General features: G+C 38.4%; 1 protein-coding gene across 2 annotated transcripts in view; it reads right to left on the bottom strand.

The window, feature by feature from the left end:
- The window catches only part of Usp31 (ubiquitin specific peptidase 31), a 66338-nt gene that overhangs the window by 25878 nt on the left and 18141 nt on the right, over window positions 1-22319 (bottom strand). For both annotated transcript variants that reach the window (XM_021229243.2, XM_040755221.1), the window contains exons 2-9: window positions 10275-10412; window positions 9239-9327; window positions 9046-9138; window positions 8161-8296; window positions 5875-6019; window positions 3120-3297; window positions 1022-1133; window positions 342-436 (exon numbers count right to left, since the gene is read on the bottom strand). In XM_021229243.2, the coding sequence (XP_021084902.2) occupies window positions 342-436; window positions 1022-1133; window positions 3120-3297; window positions 5875-6019; window positions 8161-8296; window positions 9046-9138; window positions 9239-9327; window positions 10275-10412 (986 nt within the window). The remainder of the gene's footprint in view (window positions 1-341; window positions 437-1021; window positions 1134-3119; window positions 3298-5874; window positions 6020-8160; window positions 8297-9045; window positions 9139-9238; window positions 9328-10274; window positions 10413-22319) is intronic.

Genomic DNA, 22319 nt, shown 5'->3' with positions numbered 1-22319 from the left:
TACTTAATTTCTTTTCCTTTTTTTATGTTTACTTGTTAGGATTTTTTTTTATTTATTTTATTAATTTATTTATTTTACATCCCAACCACAGTTCCACACCATTCCTCTCCCATTCCCTCCCTGTCCCCATCCACTCCTCCTCTGTTTCTGTTCAGAAAGGGGCAGGCCTCCATGGGTATCAGCAATACATGGCATATCAAGTTGCCAAGCACTTAATTTCTACATGAGCTTAAAGAACTTAAGACACTTACATGGTAATTTTGCCAGACATCAGACATTATATTAACTGTCACATGGGCACATGTGAGATTCTTGAAAACAGTTTTGTGTTTGTCTTTTACCTTTCTACTGTTGGGTGGCACAAGGGCTGTTCTTCCTGAGGCAGCAAGTAAGTTATTCCCACAACACTGACCACACGCAAACTGAACGGACACACCTGTATCAAATGACAAATGAGAATTCAGCTGGACTTAGCCAAGGGCATGTTTCACAGTGGCATTTCCAAAACAGATTAGACACAGCAAACAGCTCACCTTACAAAGTACTCCTCCACATTACATACAAGGCACTCAAAGGCAGCTTATTTATCAAGTATTTAAGCATTCCATTGCTTTCACAGAACACTAATTTATTGGCGTTCCATGGATACCTTAACATAGTATTTTTAAAATTTACAGACAGTTAATCCCAGCACTTGAGAGACAAAGGCAGGCAGATCTCTGTGAGTTTGAAACCAGCCTGGTTTACAGAGTGAGGTCCAGGACAGGCTCCAAAGCAATACAGAGAAACTTTGTCTCGGGGGAAAAAAAGAAATTTACAGACAGAAGTTCTATAACATCTCATACTTATCATATACCAGCTGTACTAGATAGGCACCATAAAGGAATACACAAGCAACTCCTTTCAGAAACTGGGGGTAAATTCTCAGTCTTGAAAATCCCAACAAAAGCCGTTTCGCTGTACTAACTGCTGTTTCTGAGTAAAAAGCATGCTCTACTGGGATAGCAAAATGCTTACAAACCTGGATGCTGACAGTAGGCCTCAAGAAATATTTCATCTTCTCCAAGATCTCCTTCTGCAGAAGGTCCCATGCTACTGTCTTCTCTAGGTGCAGGACAAAAGGCAATCCAAATCTACCACATAAACAACAGGGTCACCTTAAATTACAGCAATCCCTTCAGAGTTGCAATCCCTTATTCTTGGTCTTTTTAAATTGGATTACAATCTAACTGGTTTTAGGACAGTTCACATGCAGGAAAAAAAGAAAAACACCTAACAATGGTAAGCTCATGGGGAGACAAGATCAGAAGAACTGCTTAGATCTTTCAGGTGAATAAACAGCCTCTGTGGAACACATTTAAGCAGCAAGGGGGCAAAGACAGTGAAGAAATACCAAAGTGGACAGGACCAACTGTATACATCAAGACATAAGTTGTTCATGATCATGGTGTTTACCATAGCAATAGAAACCATTATTAAAACACTTTACCAACAGACTGATGGCAAGAAAGACATGTACTTTTCTTAGCAGTCTAAACAGCCAATGCGCAGAAAGCAGAAGCTGCTCAATGAGTCAATCACTGCATGAATCTAACTAGACAAATCTAACTAAAAGATGAATTCTGTGAAGACTCAGGTTGATGCAGAGTGGTAAAAGTGCAAAGAAAATCATTCCTAATGGTCATCTAATGATTTATTTACAGCAGTAACACTGAAGTTATTTGTCTGAAAGTCCCCATGGATGAAACAGCTTCCTATCACAAGACCATGATTCTATTCTTAGGTTGGTGCCACAAAGGGGATTTCTTAGGTCTCAACTCCATGAAAATACTACAAGCTTCCTTCCATTCTATACTTAAACATGTTACACTCCTAGTCTGCATTGGAGCCCCCCTCTATATGGGACCGTTCCCCAGATGTTCCCACAGCTCATTCCTTCTTCTTAGGACATATTCCTTCCAGTGACACCTTCCTGTACTCTGGTTCTAATGTAGCCTGAGAGCCTCTCATTCACACACTGTCATTTTAGCCAGTGTCAATGTCTTCAACATGGTGACAACTTCCTGAGGTTAAACGTGTTTACTTGATTTTGGTTGGGCTGTCCTAACTAGGATGCCAGCTCATGAGAATAGGGAACCTATTTATATCCCCAGGGTTTATAATAATGCCTGAACACTATAAGTATCAACATTTTTGTTAATATCATCAATACATGTGACATTGTTTATGTTTATGTTACCACCCAAGGAACTTATTTCAAAGTGAAATTTTAAAAGGGTCAAATAATGGCTACCCTGACTAGTAAAAATAAACAAACAAAACAAAACTTAAAAACCTCTGAATCCTTCTCCTGAAACATATTCATCTGTTGTTATCATTCAGGCAAAGCTTTTTGTGATCTACTTTGAAAGATATTCTATAGTTCCCATAAATTCTAAAAGAGGGCAACAGAGAAATTTGAGAGATGTTTTACTGACTCAGAATGTTGAATGAACAATGGTGTCACTTGCCAAAGCAGGAAATATTAAAAAAGAAAGATAATGTGTTCAATTTGGTACATAAGTCTAGGAAACATGTGCCATACAAAGAAATACGTTAAGACTTTTTAAAAAATTTTAAGATACATGTTCAGAATTCTAAGAAAAGTCTAATACACACAAGGCACAAGCTCTCAAAATCTAAGCAAGTTTTTCCTTCCTCAAACTCACAGGGATCCGCCTGCCTCTGTCTCCCAAGTGCTGGGATTAAGGCGTGCACTACCACTACCACCACCCAGCTGAAGTAGCTTTCAAATTCTAACATCCTAATTTTATTGCCTTTCCCTTCCCAATCAAACAAACCAAACTAACTTATACAAAGATTCCTTCTAAATAACTGAATGGAAAATGAACTGCAGCTAAGAATAGTGGCACCTGCCTGTAACTCCAGCATTTGGGAACTAAGGCTAGAGGATCAGGAGTTCATGGGTGGCCTGGGATACACAGTGAATTCCTTACCTCAAAATCAAAACAAAATTCCCACTAAAAGTAGATTTTTTTTTCAATCCCTGCTTTTAAAAGATTTTAAAGTATGTAACCTCAAAAATGTCAGTTTTTATTGGGAAATAATCTGTTTCTTACCTTTTCCCTTGCTGCCCAGTACAGGCCCGGTTACACACAAGCAGAACAATCTTGTCGCTTGCCACTCTGGTGGGCAAGTCCACTTTCCCTGGTTTTGCTGCTGTTGATGGTAGGGAAGACAGTCTGTGGTGATCCAAGCCAAATTTCAAGTGGTTTAAATTGTTGTTTAAGTGAATGCCTGACACAGATAAAAAAACAGCTCAACTTAGCTCTTCAAGATTCTTTTCATTTATTCATTACAAAGAACAGAAATAGAAATAATAAACTGTCATCATATAATTTAAACCACAATCAAAAATAAGGATACTCTACTATGAGATTAGGCTAGGTATCAGCATTCATCGTTTCCTTTAAAGTGAGATTCCCTCCCTTTAAAAACTGGAAATTAGAATTCTCCACATGAGTCAAAGTCAGACAGTTTTGAAGGGCAAAAACCCACAAATACAATTTAAAGTTAGATCCAGTAACCAGTAACCAAATGCATTCAAAAGGCAATGTAGACATTTGAAATCATCTGCAAGATTTCACTAGCAGTTTCTTGTCCCTGATTATCATAACAATAGGTAAAAGTGCATTTACCAATCCAGCCTGTTGTGAGAACATAACTAGAACAGATTACCCCACATTAGCAAGAACAAAAATGCCTGACAGACAGCACAAATCTTCAGTGTCGTATAGCAGAGCTTCTTGTTACGCTGGGCCATCCATCCAGCTAGTCAATACCTATCACAAGGCTCTGTAGCTAATCAATGGTAATATCTGTTAATTCCTTTACTCTTTCAAAAGGATGTTACCTAGTGAAATATAGCCCCATAAGAAGAAAAGGCCTTTCTGCCAACACCACTAATAATAACACTAGAAGAAGAAAACAGAAAAGCTTATAGGAAAGCATTCACAGCAGAGGTCTGGCAGTAAGCTAAGTAGTCAGCAGTCTAAGACTTGCTGTTAAGATGCAGCAGCATTGTAATAATTTGAATGACAAGTACGTAGTTAATATCAAAATAAATCCCAGATAGTTTAATAAAGCAATCACTAGAAATACAAATACCTGAACTTTAATCAAGCTACTAGAGGGAAGAACAAATTTTAGGCATAAGTAACACAAAGAGATCCAAAAGGAACAAGAGTGGAAAAGTAACGGTAACAGAAACCAAATCTGAATCAACAAGTAACCTCATTCCCAGGTTCTTGGCAAAGCTAGATGTGTGAAGTGATCAGGATTTCTAGTGAGATAAAAGGATGCTGTTCAACTGCTGTAAAAATCTACTCTTCAAATCACAGTCCTATGTCTCCTAACAGATGGGACCTGGGGCCAGTGATTTAACCTCTCTAATTCACAGCTGTCATTCCCAGAGTGGGGAGTATGGTGCTCTCACATGTTGCTATTAACTAGAGCACTCATTAAATCATAGGCTAACATATGCTTGCAAGTGGTGTACCTTTCAATAGAGACATGCTCTAGATAGAGTATGATGTTTACATATGAGATTCATTAATGCATAGGAACTCAAATGATAAGATAAATCCCAAGCATTCAAAGAGCAGTGACTGAACTGGGGGGAATTTTTTTTCAGTTGAAAAATCCCTAGCTGGACTCTTGCTGCATATTAGAAACTGCTAGGTATAAAAAGATGAATCATAAAATGGCCAACACTCCAAAGAATGACAGTATAGTGGGAAAAGACAGAAGAGAAAACAGGTCATTTCCACACACACATGTTAGATGAGCAGAAGCAATGACTGAACTCTGCAATCCAGAAGTTAGCCAACATGTCCTTTATAGGCCCTTGTACTTGAAGACTTGGTCCCCAGCTAAAAACACTATTAAGAAGTAGTGCAAACCCAAGAAAATCATACTTCACTAGAGGAAGCAGTCACTGGGGACACTCTGACTCACTTACTTGTCTGTCTTTATTGGTACCTGACTCTGTCCAGATGTATTGTTTATTTAGTTACAAAAGAAGCCGGGGCTATTCTTTCATTTATACCTTCTTTTTTCTTTTAAATAATTAGTTTGAGTTTCTCTCTTCTATTGTCTTTGTCTTAAATTTGTGGTTTTATTATCACTGAGCACAGGAACACAAATGCCTGGTGCAACGAGATGGAAACACAGAAACAACAAAACGGGAATAAAATATGGGAAAAATGATTTATTAGAGGAAATGGTGTAAAAAGAAAAAAAAATCCATAAGACTGAATGGGGAAAAGGGCATCTAAGAACCCAAGCACAAATTCATGTCAGAAGAACCCAAATTTAAAAAGCTGTTACTTTTTTAAAAAACGAAGAAATCAGTCTTGCTCTCCAAGTAACTTGGGGAAGGATGTCTTTATAACATGCTTAATAGTTTTGAAGAGTAAAGGAAAAGAAACAGAACAGACATTAAAACACAAACACACATATACAACTTGAGAATTCAAGTAGCTTAAAGCAAATTTGTACAAAACAGGGAGAAAAGCTGGTAAGGTGGACCGCTAGGTAATGTGAAGGCAATAATATAACAGGCAAGTGAAGAGTCAGATGTTCAATACACAGAAATCAGATTTGGGGTTCAGAAGGATCACCACTAGCAATAAAAGAAATAGAGATTTTATTGAAACCAAGAAAAACAAACAAAAGATAATAAAAATCTAAAAACACAACAGTATGTACACTTAATCACAATTTTTAAAAATTGTATACTATCATATAATACTTCAATGCCCATAGTGGTCAAATCTGCAAACTCAGGTATATTATAGAGATGTGACCATTTACCTCTTTGACTGAGAATTCCTTCAGGCCTAAATATTTCTGGAGTCTCAAAGGCAAAAATGCAATCACTTTCATGAACTGTCTCCAGGTCATCTGTGTCACTAAAGGAACGATGGAACCCATCATAGTACATTTCCGTTAACACAATCTACAAAATGGGAAAAATGTGAACAGTCAGGTAACTGGAAATTCAATATAAAATGATCTTCTAATCCTACCCTGACTTTCACAAGACCATCAGGTTGGTAATGCTCAGTAGGGGCTATTAGATGTCTTCTAGGACCACATTATTTGCTGGCAATGAGAGACTTAGAAGTGTAATAGCCTTGTGACTGTGTAGAAATGCACTCTGAATACAGAACTCTATGGCACAAAATCCAGAGTTCCTCCAAATCTGGGGACAGGTTATAACAGAATTACTCATTCTTCTCTTTCATAGGAGACCTGCCTAGGGTTCCACATGTTTTCAGTCTCATGGAGAGGACAGACTACATCTGAATCTAAGACATTCTTTAATATCATTAAATTCTCTTTCCAGATTAAAAATGTCAAATGACCATGGCTATCTATATTGAAAACATAAAATTAATTCAAATGTCCAACAATATCAACTAGTTAAATGCAGCCCTACTGACTGAGACAGCTACTAGAAAAGATAACTTGCATATATCTCTCTGCATTATGAAGTCAAGCTCTAAGTAAACAAAAAAGTAGCTGAGAATGATATGTGCAATGACTACTTTTAGCAAAGATTATAGAATATTCCCAGAAAAAAAAATCTAAAGAATACTATATAACATAGCACTAAAGTTAGTGACATTCTTAGCACTGGTACTTTTAATTTCTAAGTTATATTTTTACAATGAAACAGAAAAACAAAAGACAGGGAAGAAACAATGGCTACATTTAAAGATTATGCTGCATGTTCAGCAGTACTGTCCAGTGCCAAAGTACTAGACTGGGCAGAGCAAGAGAAGGTTCCAGGCCCAGTCTGCCATCAACCAGCCCTGTGTCCTTGAACAGGGCCTTCTTCAACAGGATGAAGAGGCACCACTGGGCACCAACTGCCAGTCCCCCATCACCACCTCAAGAATCCTAGCATTCAACAAGTCTGAGGTGAAAAGGCTAGAGGCCTGTTTCACAATGACCCCCCCTCAAAAAAAGAAAAAGGCTTTTTGCACATTTTCTTCTAAGGAATTTTATGCTTATGCTGTTTTTCTCCTGGTGAGCATGGAAGTATAATTCATCTCTCCAGAAAACTGAGGGCTAAAGCAACCTAGTAATTATATAACCAGTTTATACTACATGTGGAAAAAAGTGAGACGGCACTGGGGCTTTAAAGACACAGCTGCATTGCTTTTGATACTAAGACCTCATCCTGGAGTGGAAAAAGAATCACACAGCAATTTAAAGGAAAGGAAATACCAATACTACAGCATTGTGCCAGTACTCAGCCTATAAAAATAGAAGAGATCTGCTACATTAAGGCAACACTTTTTTAAGTGTATTTGCCCAAATGGGGCCAAATGAGGCCAAAGAACAAAATACCTTTATTATTCATGTGATTATATAGAAGCTTCCAAAAGCTATCCAGGGAAAAGCTATTTCACCCGTAAGTCATCCTTCCTTATAAATCCTAAGGAATGTTTCCTGTAATGTTTTTTCCAATAAAAACAGTAAAAAATGTTAAGTCACCAACAAGTCAAAAGAATTTTTTGGTCAATTTAAACATAATTATTTATCAAAGATGTGTTTCCCTTCCCTTTTCCCCAACCCAACTTTTCCCTATCTAAACAAAAGACTTTGGTCTTCAGTAAGGAAACAAAACAGGGTGGCAGGTATAACTCAGGTATAGAGCACTTACTAGTAGTGGTAAGGCCCTGGGTTAAAATCCCAATGCCACAACAGAGGCCAGAAAAGCAGCACAAACGAACATATACTATATACATAACATCATACAGGCAAGATGCCCATTCTCACTACCATAACAGCCTCTCTGTCAAATACCACAGTAGTGTGAAAGGTTAAGTAATTATACTTTACAAAAAAAGCCACAAGGTCTTGCATAAAGCAGTTTTCTTTTCATATATATGATTAACTGAAGCAGGCAAGGGTTTTTCTATACACTGTATTCTTTGAATCTGGATTTCCCCTCCCCACAACACTAAATGCAACTGGTTTTAAATTTCTAACATATTTGGCAGAAAATTGAAAAAGAAAAAAAAATCCAGATAAGCAGAAAACAACACTTTAGTGGCTCATGTGTAGTTGGTCTTAGCAGGTTATTACCTGATCAGTGGGGATCTTTGTCTCCATAGACACAGCTTCCCGAAGTCTGGCAACAGTCCCAGACAGAGGCACAGCCACACCAATCCTCATGCAGTGGGAACATTTCCCTTGATACACTACAGTGACATAGAGAGGCCTGTACAGATCACAAAGTCAGATCTTCTCATTAGTCGCTTATTTTAGCTAAAATATGGAAGAAGTGAAACAAACCTAATCTGAAATCAACACAAAAACTAAAATGAGGCCTGAGATAGTTCAGTTGCCTACCATGCACAGCCCTGTATTCCTCCAGCATGACATAAACCAGAAACAGTGGCAAATACCCACCACTGCAGCATTTGGAACCTAAAGACAGGAAAGTGGGAATTCAAAGCCATTTTCAGCTACACAAGTTTAAGGCCAGCTTGTAATACATGAGACTATCAAAAACAAAAGAAATTGAAGTTAATGCCCCCTTTATTTGGGAGCCAAATGGGAAAAATTCATTTAAACCTAACTAGAAACTATTAATAAAATAATAAAATAAATTTAATAAAATTAAGCTGTTTTGAAGAAAAAGACAGAATGAACCAATTATGGATATGTTACTTCATAAAATATTTTTATGAAGATTGCTTAATTTCTGGAACCTCTAAAAGTCTAAATAAGTACAAGGAGGGTCTCCAGAGAATCTAGGACTAGTGGGGAAAAAAAAGAATATGGTGTGGGCTTCCCTATTTCATGTGCCTGTTCAGCCTGTACACTCAGACAGGCACTTAACTCCAAGAATGTAACAAGGCTTGTGCTCATTACCATTAGATCTATTACTTAGCTCAATAGCAGGAGGCAACAGAGGAAGAAGTACCCTATCACAGCAAATTATTAATTTTACACATATATTCTTACCTTGTGTGGGGTAGTGGAATTGGCAAAGAAATGCAGAGGAAAGGGTCAAAAGTGTTGCTTTGTTTCTGACAATGAGGACATGTCAAAGAAGATCTTTGAAAACAAAAATGTAAAACATTCACATAAGATCACATAGAACTAACTATATTAAGCAGACAAAATAAAAGGGAACAAACATGTCATTTGTTCCTACCTATACTGGGCTTGAAAGAGTTCTTGTACAAAAGTGCTACAGACAGGAAAAGATGGTCCCTCAGGCATCATATCAGTCTCTGATGGTGGCTAAAACAAAACAAAACAAAAAACTAAGTACAATTCACAGGCCTAAAGTACCAATTCTTGATTGTGGTTGAGCCTAAAATGTCACAAATACTCAACTTCCTTTATAAGCTATATATGGAACCCAGATGCCTCTGTAACATACTGTGCTAAGGTAAAGAGAACACAGCACATAGCCTGTAGGTCACATGAACTGAACCTCATACAGACTACTGCGCTTCTCCAGCCTGTTTGGGAGGCTCCCCAGCTCTCCTCCCTTGAATGCTCCAATCTTCATCTTGATGCTTAATCACAGACTGTTTCAAATTTTATTTAACCTTTTCATGTCCCTAACTACTAAGCATCTGCTACCACATGTCGAGAACACTGGACAAGATGTCAGGATACAAGGATATATAACATAGTGCCTGGCCTTTAGGACAGCTCCATATAGTGACAGAGTCAACCATATATACACAATTATGACAGTACAGTGTTCAGAAACAAAAGGAACTTAAATCAGAGTAACACACTAACTTTCTAAAACTAGAAAATTTAAAATATAGAGATTTGTCACAAACTTCAAAAGCTCCACAAAAATATTCTTCCTACTATATGAACCACTTTACCTATCATATTACAGCTACATGTGGAAAAGTTATACCATTCTGGGCTCAGTTCCTTCGCTCAAATCCAAGTCTAATAGCAGAGGTCTTACTAGAATAGAAAGCAACTGGTTTCCTTCATTAGACTTGTAAGTTCATTAGGTGAAGTTGTCTTTTACCTTATACTGCCATCACAATAAGCAGGATAATCCCTTAAAGTGCCCACCTGGCTTTATACTCACCCAAAGTCAGTCACTACTTAATGTAACAAGCCCTCAGCAGAAATGTGTGAGAAGGCTTCCCTCTCTCCTTGCCCCTTTCCCGGCTCCCTGACTGTCCAAGGAGTGAGTACATGTATGTACTCACCTTCAAAGGGGGCTGGCCACTCTGTTTCACAGCATGATTAAGGTCTTCATGAACTCGATCCAAAAGCCATAGCAGAAACTCCTGGGCATCATGCTGGGAATTTCCTCGATACTGCAGAGCATTCTTTGATACGATACTCTATACAAGGAAATAAATCAGCACAAGAGGTTGTGAGTTCCTGACTCTTGAAGACAAACTATCATAATTCTGAAAGAGGGATACGAAATCTCAAGGGTGTCCCAAAAAGACTGCAGAAAAACAAACAAAACCAGAGAAAAATCCTGATGAATGAAATCCATTTACCATCAAGGTACTAATGTTAACATCTTAGTTGTGACATTGACATGGGATGTTAATGACAAGGAAACTTAGTGCAGGCTTTAAAAGAACTCCTATGCTACTTTCGTTGACTTTTCTATAATTCTAAAATTATCCTAAGAATTAAATTTAGGGATACATTTTTTATTAATAGATCAATAGTATAGACAGTGTGTCATGGGAACAGAACACAAGACAAAGATCTGATGGACAGTGATGACATCTCAAGATTTTTAAACTTTGAAAGGGTAGAGGCAAGGATCAAAGTGGGGGCAGCAACATGTTTAAACAAAAAAAGTGGTAAGAAACTATGATGACTAAGAAAGACCAGGAACTTCAATAGAGCAGGTCTGCAAGGTAGAGCAAGAGGAATGAGTGAAGACAAGACTAGCTCAGAAAGGATTTTAAAAGAAAACTAAAGATGGGACAGGAGCCAGAAAATGGTTCTAAATGAACTGGCTAAGACCACGTGCTGAGAAGAGAAGCTGGGTACAGCTATACCAAAGTAAATGGAAGTATAATGACCTGTTGGGATTTTCAGAAAAGAATGGATGTAAAACATTTTACATATAAATGAGACAAATAAGCACTCCAACTTTAACTATGAGTGTTTCATGTGGAGTAGGGGGAGAATGCAAAGTGGTAAAGTCGTTATGAAACAAAATGAGGAAAGAAACAAGTGGCTAAGGCAATATGGTGAAGACATACATGAGAAAACAAATTTGCAAAGGATTTAGAAATATGTCAGAATCAATAGAATTTGTGACCCAATTTATAGAGAGTTAGGAAGTAGACCTCTAGGCCACTCATGTCTTTTCTGATGGTGGTTTTTACCTACATCAAGATAAAAGAGGGGAAAAAGAGGGTGAAGAGTCTTTCAAATCCACTGTAGCTGACATTTTGTAGAGCCTAAGAAAAAGACAGGGCAGACAACTGAGAAAATACACAAAAGGGTTCAGTGCAAGAGTCTACACTAAAGACAGAGATGCAGAAGTCAACAGTATGAGTGACTACAATCACAAATACCACTGAGATTGCCCAGTGATGTCACAGACATTAAGCTGGAGAAAACCCAGAAGACACACACATTTAGGCTTAGGAGGACATCAAAGCAGACCAAGAAAAAAACATTAGAGCTGTGGCCAAAAGCATGGAGTTTAAAGAACCAAATGAAGAATTTCATGAGGGAAATGACCTACTGGTATTATAAAAGGTAAACAATGACAAAGCAAACCAACCAACTACAAACTGTGGTCAGAAAGACCACTCAGCAGCCATTTGCCATGCAAGCCTAGCAACCTGAGCTTGATTCCCAAAAATCCATGTAAAGGTTGGTGGAAATGGAGTTGTCTCTGACCTCCACACAGGTGTCATGATGTGTGTACATCCCCACACACATCATGCAGGTGCACATGCACCCACAGAGAGGGAATCATAAACTGCCTCCTATAGTTCCAATTAAGAAAAATAATGACAAAAAAAAGAAATAGACTATAATCCAATTGAGAAGAACTGTCACAACTTGATGACCAACTATATGTAAATAATAACAGAAATTGATTTATAAAATATATTAAGATTCTGTTTGGGATGAAATGTCAAAGAGATATTAGAAATAATATGTGCAGCACCAGCAAACAAGTGAGGGAAGTCAGGCACGATGACTCACATCTAGTATCTCAGCACTTGGAGTATGGGACAAGAGGATTGCTGTATGAGTTCAAGCCTACCCTGGACTACAGAGACTGAACTGACCCTGTCTCAAAAAAAGAGTGGAGGAAGAACCTGATAACAAACAGGGCTAAAGGAATAGAATACAACACAGATGTCATCCGGAAACAACATGGCGGGAAAGGCACAGGACTGCCTTTACTATACTACCCAACTTCTCCCAGCAGAGGCCAGACTGCTATCTTGGTCTTTATTTCTACCTCTTCCCTGGTGGTTTAGTGCTTAGAATTCAGGCCTCTCAATTTATGCTTCTTCAGTGCCCCTAATGTATTTATATATTTGACATCTCCACTGTGAAATGCATTGGCTTGTGGTCTTCTGTTCCTTCACTTATATCAAAATAACACCACTGGGATGTTCAGTCGAAGAGTGAGACAGACCTAAAAAAAAAAAAAACAACTAGGACATCTTTTGTAAGAAATATCACTGATACTAGCAATTAGGCCAATTGCTGACTGTAGAAGAGAAATAGGTAGCTGGTGATACTAGGTCAGTGGGGCTAGAGAAAATCAGGAATATTTCTATTTCTGACTTGGGTAATGATCAGGGATAAACCTGAAAATGAGGACCCACAGAGTTCTGAACAAGCTGAGTTTGAGACACTGACATCACCACAAATGAGGTTGCCCATGGTGCTCAGGAAAGATATCTAAGTGGGTGATTTAAATCAGAAAGGCATATGAGTATCAAACGAGCAAAGAACAACACATGGCATATCTAGTGAGAAGAGCAGTCACCAGACCAGAATCTTGACAAACATGAGCATAAGAAAAAGAAATGAGACTGGTCAAGGAAGTTTACACAAGCTGAACCAAAATAGAACTTCAAGGAAATGGAAGCAACAATGCAAAATGCTACAGAAAAGTCTAGTAACACAGACATGGGGATGCTCCTCCTCTGGGTGGGCAAACAAAGGGGTCACTTGCCCATTTGATCTCAGTGAAGTAAACATTTATCACAAACCGGTAAAGCAAAAGAAAAATAAGGAAACTGAACAGCTTCCACAGACCATCCTTCATATCCCAGAAGTTGAGTTGCACACGCAAGGAAAGAATCTGTGCCTATCCAGAGAGAAACACTAATGGAAAGAAGAGCTCTGAAGACCATTCTTCATCTCAGAGGAGGGATTCAAGAAGTAGAGGAATTTACCTTAAACAGGTGGGTGGGTGAGTGGGTCAGCCAACAGAAGCAAGCAAGCAATGGAAGTCCTACACATCAACAGCTGAACTACAGGCAGGACAAGAAACCGTTCCCACCAGTTTGCTTTGCATGTTTTACTTCATGGAGGAAACAATGCTGCTAAGAGGTCTTGTATATCATGGGAGAAATAGAAGTCTAAAGCATGTAGCTAGGTCACAGCAACTGCCAGAAGTACAGCGAACTTCTGTTTTGATCACACTCTTATTTTCTTCAGCTTGTGTATCCCAGAAACAAATTAACCAAAATCACACAGCAGCCAATTAAATTTCTAATTCTTTATCAAGAATTGCATTGTTTGCTTATGCTTCTTACCACTAACACTTCAACTCATCCAGACTCACCCACCAATCATTATGTACCATGACATTGTACTACACTGTTTAGCAAGGTGGTTGTCAAGCAAAACTAAATAGGCAACTGAACTAATACAAACCTAACTAGGGCAACATCCATACTGTGTCAACCCCACCCTCAATCACCATATCACAAACTGAAGGAACTGAAGGAAAAGAAAACCCCACTGAACAAACACAAAAGCTCCTCTTTCTGACACGTTTAGCCCCTCAACATGATGACATCTCACCGAGGACACACAAGGTCTGGGGTTTTTTGTTTATTGGGTTTTTATTTTCACTTTTTTAAAAATTTATTTCACATACCAACCACAGTTTCCCCTCACTCCTCTCCTCCTGCTCCCTCTCCCCATTTCACTCTAAGCCCCTCCCATCCACTCCTCCTCCTGTCTCCACTTAGATGGGGTAAGGCCTCCCATGGGAATCAACAAAGCATGGTACATCAAGCTGAGGCAGAACCAAGCTCCTCCCCCCGTGCATCAAGGCTGAACAAGGCATCCCACCATAGGAATAGGTTCCAAAGAGACAGCTCATGCATCAGGAACAGGTCCTGGTCCCACTGCTAGGGGTCCCACAAAAGACCAAGTTACACAACTGTCACCTGCAGAGACAACTGACCTGACTTTGTGGGTGCTCAAGGATGGACAGCTAGGGAGCTGGCATGGGACTGACCCAGGCCAGACAGAATGAAATACAGAATAAGAGCTAATTCTTTAGTGTGTGCCTCAGAAAAATACAAATGGATGAGGACTCCTAAGTGCTACCAGCCACAGAGATGTCTGATTCACTGAATGAGTGAGTAGGACAGACCCTGATGACCAAAATCTTTAACTGGCTTAACCCCTACAGCCCTGGCAAGCAATTTCATCATATTCTGAGTCGTATCTAATCCTCCCTTGACTTTCCTTTTAGATTCTTTTTCACTATTAAACCTTAACTTATTTAATGTCCTAAACTTAGTCACTGTATTTTTTAAGTTTTTAATAGTTAATAGTTATTACTATCATCTGCTGAATAATAGCATATATTAAAGCATTAAAATTATGCAATACATTGCTTCTGGGAAAAATAAAACATGGACCTTCCCAAACTTAACTTCATATACTTGTGTCTGTTTTATAGATGCTGGGTATTTCTATTTGGAAAACATTATACTGAGTCTATTGGCTAAGTCCTATACATCCTACTATAATTAGAGTAATTGTCTCCTCAGACACCAAACAAAAGTCAAAAGACTAGCAAGACTCTAAATTTCATAATAACACCTTTTTTAAATGGAGCACTGTTTTCCCTTTGGAACAAAAAGAATGAGTTAAGAACATAACTCAAGAAAGAAAAATAAAGTCTATATTGGAGCTATACATCTCCACACATAAGGCTCTATGAGGGGAAATCTTCATAGAGCCCTGCAAAAAGGCAATATCTCATGCCCCAGGAAAGCTACTGACTGGTCATAAACATTCTTTACCTGACCCCAAGATAAAGACAACACAGTAATGTTGTTGATTTCCTCTTGTGGGAAACAGGTATCATAATATTGGTCTGACATGACTGACTTATCAGAAGTCGGGCTACTCTTCTAGGGACAAAGTGGTTTGTAAGATTCATCAAACCAATCACTATTTACTTTCTTTGCCAGAAGGAAAATGGAATTTATTTCCCAGGGATCTAGTGGAGTATCACAGTAAGACAGCTCAGCAGGTAAAGGCACCTAATACCAAGCCTAATAAATCTGAGTTTGATCCCTGGGATGGGCATGTTTGAAGAAGAGAACTGACTCTTACTAAATGTACTTTGACATCCACATGCATACAAAATTAGTGTAGAATGTTTTTTTAAAAAATCACAGAAGAATCAGGACAACTGTACAGGTTGAGCATTCCTAGTTCCAAAATCCAAGATATTGTTTGTGTGTGTGTGTGTGTGTGTGTGTGTATATACATACATATATACAAGTATGTGTGTAGTATAGTATATATGCAATTATGTGCAGTGTGCATGCCTGTGCAGGTGGAAAGGCCACAAGATGTCAAAACAGTCTTTGATGCGCTCCCTTACACCTCCCTCTCTCTCTCAAGACAGGGTCTCATGGTAGCCCTGCCTGATCATGAAATAGTTACACAGACCACTCTGGGTCTCAAACTGAGATCTGCCTGCCTCTACCTCTCTAGTTCCGGGGCTAAAGGCATTCACCACTACATCTGGTATCTTCCTTATTCTTTTGAGATGGGTTTTCTCACTGAACCTAGAATGAGGCTGAGAACCAGCAAGCCCCAGAAATCCTTCAGTGTCCACCCCACATAGCATTAAGTTTACAGACATACACACACACACACACAACTATGCCCAGCTTTCTACATGGATGCTGGGATCCAACCTCGGGTCCTTATCCTTGTATGGCAAGCTCTGTTACCTGCAGAACCTTCTTTCCAGTCCCCTGAAATCAAAATTCTTGAGTGCTCACATGACACTACACAAGTAGAAAATTTCACTCTTTCCCTCACGTGATGAGGCACAGATGCACTAAAAACACTGTAAAAAAATTCACTGTGACAAGGGTATCTATGAAATGTAAATGATTCTGTGTTTGACTTGTCCCATCCCCAAGATATCTCATTATATATATATATATAAGTATTCCAAAACCCAAAACCAGATTTGAAACCCCAAACACTTCTCATCTAGTCTTTCAGATTAGAGATAATCAACTTGTATCCACAATTTTAGGGAAAGAAATATATGAAATGGGAGCATTTAGATTCAGATAGTACCTAAAGTGAAATTTGGTTTCTAAACTGACACTAGAAATAAGTAAGCATTTATCTTGAAAAATGGTTCCTCTTTTGAGTCTAACTTTTGGACAACTACTAAGTTAATAAAGAAAAAAGCCTTAAGGGATGAGATTTATGCAAATGGGTGAGTACTGTAAAACACATTAGAAGAATGAGGAAACAGTGAGAAAGACAAGGTACTCCCTTAGCAGTATGCCATACAGAATACTGCCACGGTCAAACAGTACTGTGTCCTTCACCTCCACTGTGGAGGCCCTTTAGCCTATCAATACAGATCTGGCAACAAACCCTGGAAGACAACCAACCCTAAGGTCTTGACCGTCTTATATACTGAAATGCCTCCATCCCAACTTCTGACCCACTCCTTCCTCAGAAGGATAATGTAGGGATGTGTAAGGACTCCTGTGAGGGCAGAGAGAAAAATTATGCAGATTCTCTCATGTGAGTTTTCCAAACTATGAAAAGTAGGCTTATCCTGTGGTGTTACATAACCCTGAAAACAATGAAAGGGGGAAGATGTCTAAAGCACAGGTTCCCAACCCTGGCTGCACATCACAGTCATCTGGAAAATCAAACCAAAACCAAACCAAACAAACAAGGAAGACCCATGCCCTGACAGCAACCCAGAGACTCAACTTCATTAGTCTATGCCACAGCTTGAGCACTCCAAGTTTTCATCAAGTGTAATTTTTTTAAATGACTCTACTTCTAAAGAGAAAGCAGACTTAGACCAAAAATGACCAAGCTGGAAAAACTCTGAGTTCAGTATTTAAATCACCAAAGATTATGAGAAGCTTGAGAGGTCCCTTCAATACTACATATGTTATTTAAGACAATACTAAATGTTAAGATTTATTGAGTGCCTATCCTATATCTGGTTCAGGGTAATTATTTATAGGTATTATTTCCTACAGAATTCATCCTGAGGAAAATCCTATGGTACAATATTAGTAGTCACAAATGAAAACCTTTGGTGGCACATACCTTTAATCCCACCACTTGAGAGGCAGAGGCAGATGGAAAACCTCTGAGTTTGAGGCCAGCCTGGTCTACATAGTGATTTCTAGAACATCCAGGGTTATGGAGGGAGCCCCTGTCTCAAAACAAAAACAAAATCAACAGCAAAAATAAAATTTAAAGAGCTATAAAATACCTTATTCTAAAGCTAACATCACTCTTCAAGCTCATCTGAATTGAAAAGTCTTAAGACATTTCTGTCCTGACCTTTTCTTGGTAAACAAAGCATCTTGTAACAATTGTAACCCAGTGTTTCAACTAAGGCTCACACAGGGCTTAAGTTTTCTCACACTGAACTTCAATTGTCCAATGCAGACAAAAATGAGTTTAGAAGACTGAATAATAGCTATTCTCATCCATCGGTTTCTGGAAGCTTAGTTGATAATTTTAAATAAATCTTTGTTCATCTTTTTCTATTTTATTCTCAGGTACATTTTTCCTATAAGTATAGCCTTAAGGGCCAGTGAGAAGCTGTAAGGCTGACAACCTGAGTTCAATCCCTGAAACCCACTAAGGATGGAAGAAAAGAACTGTACTACAGTTCTTAGACACAGAGAAACACACACACACACACACACACACACACACACACACACACACGTAACCCCAAACAAACAAATTTAACCTGAAACAAAAATGCAGTTTATTTAACTGTGAGGTTACTTCAAAGGTAGGAGGCATTGGGAATACTTAGGAAGACTTCTCTGCTCTAGCACCCTAGGATGCTAGGGAGAACAGACAAGAACCCTCCCTCGTCTCTCACCAGCACATGTGAAGGCAGGAGCTCTGCACCTCACACTGCACAAGCAGCTGTGCCCGAACAGATTCAGCCTCACTGTCCCCTGCTTGTATGTGGCCAGAGGGAGCCGACTCCCAGAGTTAGTCAGCTCAGTTCACCACAATTATGTTTATGTATCCAATAAAGTAACAAGTAATCCAAAAGTATCTTCTTTTCACCTCCTTGGTATTTCCCAATATACAGTTCTCTCCATCTATAGTAAAACACCTTTTTTTTCCTCCCTCTTTTTAAAGAACAGTAGGAAATTTTGGCTTAGAATTAAAAAGCAAACACCCAAACCTGACACAGAAAAAAAAGATCATCATAATGGAAGTATGACAGTCATAAACAGTTAAGTGTCAAAGAAGAAAACTAGAAAAGTCATCTGAATATCTAAGAAACTAATGCATATTGCTACCACAGAAAATGTTTCATTTTAAAAGCATCAAAATGTACAACTTAAGTTTATACAACTTAAAAAACTGGTATCTCAACAAAGCATTTAATAAAAATGGACTTGCAAAGACTTAAACTAAAATTTTCCATCCTATATTAATCTGAAACTCACAAGTTTCCAAATCATCAACTTCCCAACCCTATCACTGGAGGCAATATGGCACTGCCAGTATACAGCAACTAAGGAAAGGAAAGAGAAAAAGAACTATGCAATCTACTCACTGGCTTCCAAAGAGTAGGAATAAAGCTAAGTGTCCTTAGCACAGTAGGGTCATCTTCTCAACCAGGTAGAAGGAAACCAGCAGAGAAGCATAAGTCAGTGTTTCTTGAAGTAGAAACAACCTATTCTTCTTGGGAGGTTGAATAAGTGGGAAAGGCAAGGAGTGAGAGACAAAGGATAGGCTAACCTTACTTAACTACCCATAAGATCAAACATGTGTGTACAAACTATCCCTCTGGAGACTGGTTCCACAACATCTGTGGATACTTAAACTACACATGTTCAAGTACCTTATAAAATAAGTGACCAAGTATCTGCATTTAGCCTATGGACATCCTAATATATAAATTAATCTCTAGATTGGTATGAGATATAATACAGTGTAAAGGCTATGTAATGGGGGGGCCTCACACACATTGAATACAGACATACTTTTTTTTCTCCTTTCTGGAAAACCCACAGGCTACCATATGATAGACTATATTTCTTCAATAAACTAAAGGGAGGAAACATAAGCAAGAGGAGGGGAAACTACATACACAAAGTATATGTCCTCCTGATTTTGGAGATGCTGATATTTGATACCTGACATGTGTTCCTGGCTAACCTTTTTTAAATAAGGACTACAAACTATTGTAAAGATACTCTTGCTTTGAATCCTTTTTCTTCTACAGTATCTTTTGAGCTGAAACATCTATTAGGAAAAACCAAGACATGTTGTTATTCCTAAGCAGATCCACAAAGTTTTACCATACACCATACATTTATAAGGCCATAAACCCAGGGCAAACCCAATAAATCTTAAGTGGCTAAGAATACTTTTAAGTCACAGGCCATGTATCTCTCTCCATATCCAACACAGCATGCTTGACAGTCAAATCAGGCCAACTCCTCATGATCAGGGAGACCAAGTCTCCAAGCCAGTCACAGGCTCTCTGCTCTGCTCATTCAACCTCACAATGTGATCTCATTAAAACCAACCCAGTTTTTTCCAATCAAAGGATAATTTAGAATCTTCCCACAACCTATGTCCAGTATGGCCCAATCTTGACCAGTTCTATTTTGATTAAATCTTGGTCATCTCCCTAAAGTATGAGGACACTAAATGGAAGAGTATATGGATACTTCAACACCAAAGGGAAGCCTATGGAGTCTTCCTTTTGTGATACCCTAAAGTCAAAATATTACTATCACAAAGATACACTTCCACTTTCTAGACCTGGTTGGTGGTATAACACCTGCCTCCCATAAGTGATGTCCTAGCATTGATCCTCGCTCTGCACGATGAAACTCTCTTATCTCATTACTAACCAGAGAAATTTGAATTAAGCCAATAAAATGGTATTTTCTACTTAGCAACATAAAAGAATCCTTTTTTAGTTTCACCAGAGACATTCTTTCCAACTGTTAGTAAATAGTCAATCCTCAAAAACTGGGTAACAATATGATTTAAGAAAACTCCTGACAGGAATGTCATCACTACTTAACCTGAAGAAATAAAAGATGTATGTAAAAAGGTTCATCATAACAAGGAGTCATTTAAGTGTCCCCAAATAGATATTCCTATGTTCATGAAATGAGCTAAAGAGTGTTTATGACAAAAATACTCAAAATACATAATGAAACAGAAATTGCATAATACAAAATTATATATACAAACACAAACACATACATGACCTGATTAGTATTAATTATGATGTAGCCACGTTGGGAAGAAGTTTGACACTGGTTGGCAGTTACCATACAACCTAGAAATTCTACTCCTAGTATATACCTGGAAGAAATAAGAACACATATCCACTCAAAAACCTTTCTACAAATGTTCCTAGCAGTACTATTTATACAGTCCAAAACTGGAAATGACCTGAATGTCTTTCAAAGGACCAAAAGGCAAAGACAACATGAATACAGGTGAGGAGGGAAGGTACACACTTAAATGCAGGCATTTGAGAGGCTGAGGCAGAAATGCAAGTTCTGGGCTAGGTTGTCTGAGTTCCAGGCCACACTAGGTTACATAAACTATCACAAAAAGCCAAAAAACAAACAAACAAAATCAACTGGACTATTCATATATAATTATTTTTGTTGTGCAAAGGAATGAAATAAGATACATGCTACAAAACAGTGGGTTGGGGGGGGTTGTTTGTTTGTTTTTTTGTTTTTCAAGACAGGGTTTCTCTGTATTGTTTTGGAGTCTGTCCTGGAACACGCTCTATAAACCAGGCTGGCCTAGAACTCACAGAGATACGCCTGTCTCTGCCTCCCAAGTGCTGGGATTAAAGGTATGTGCCACCAACACCTGGCCAAAAAAAAAAAAAAAAGCAACATGCTAAATGAAAGAAACCAGAAGCCACACATCACAAGTTTATGTGAAATATCCAGAACAAATATGGCTATGGAGACAGAAAGTAGACAAGTGATTACCTAGGGCTGCAAAGCTACAGAAGTAAAGTGACTGCTAGTTTTAAAGGTTTTAAGAGAATGCAAGGGTTCTGGAACTGTGGTGGTTGTGAACCCCCTGAAAATACCAAAACCATAATGCTTATGTGCCTATATACCTAAAATACATGATTTAGTATGTGTACTGTATCTCAGCAAAATTACTTGTAAACCAATATATATTTTGTATCTAGTTCAAAATAAAGGTAAAGAAAACACAAAGTAGTCAAGGAGAGGAACTGTCTTCGTGGAGGATAAATCCACTAAAGGAGAGCAGGAGCTTCTAGAGTGCTAGTAACTTCTAATTTTTGTTCCTGGCCAGCTATCAAGCTGGACACTAATGACCTGTGCATTTTTTTGCATGTATACAATATTCCATAAAAGTTTAAAAGTTACCTTCAAAAAGGAGGAAAAAGCACTAAAATGTCTTCAGCTGTACTTTTGGGCTCTAGCTCTATGTATTCCCTTTAGATTCTATTCACCCAGATACTTAACTAGAAGCAGATCAGAAACTGTCAAATACAGGTGTGAAGCAGCAAGCAATAAAGGCTCCCAGGAACAGGACACAGCAAGAGACTGCTGAACATAAAGGATGCTGGTGCATAGCAGTGACAGCAAGGACCAAAAAACAGAATGAGAATCCAAACAAACCAAAAATATAGAACCCTTCACCTGTATGGCCCCAAAGGAACACTCCATGTCAGAGAAAAGGGGTTCAACAGCTAATGTTTGTATCAAAGA

The sequence above is a fragment of the Mesocricetus auratus genome, unplaced genomic scaffold (genome assembly GCF_017639785.1).
Source record: "Mesocricetus auratus isolate SY011 unplaced genomic scaffold, BCM_Maur_2.0 Super-Scaffold_4256, whole genome shotgun sequence".
NCBI lineage: Eukaryota > Metazoa > Chordata > Mammalia > Rodentia > Cricetidae > Mesocricetus > Mesocricetus auratus.
This window is presented reverse-complemented; position numbering and strand designations above follow the sequence as displayed.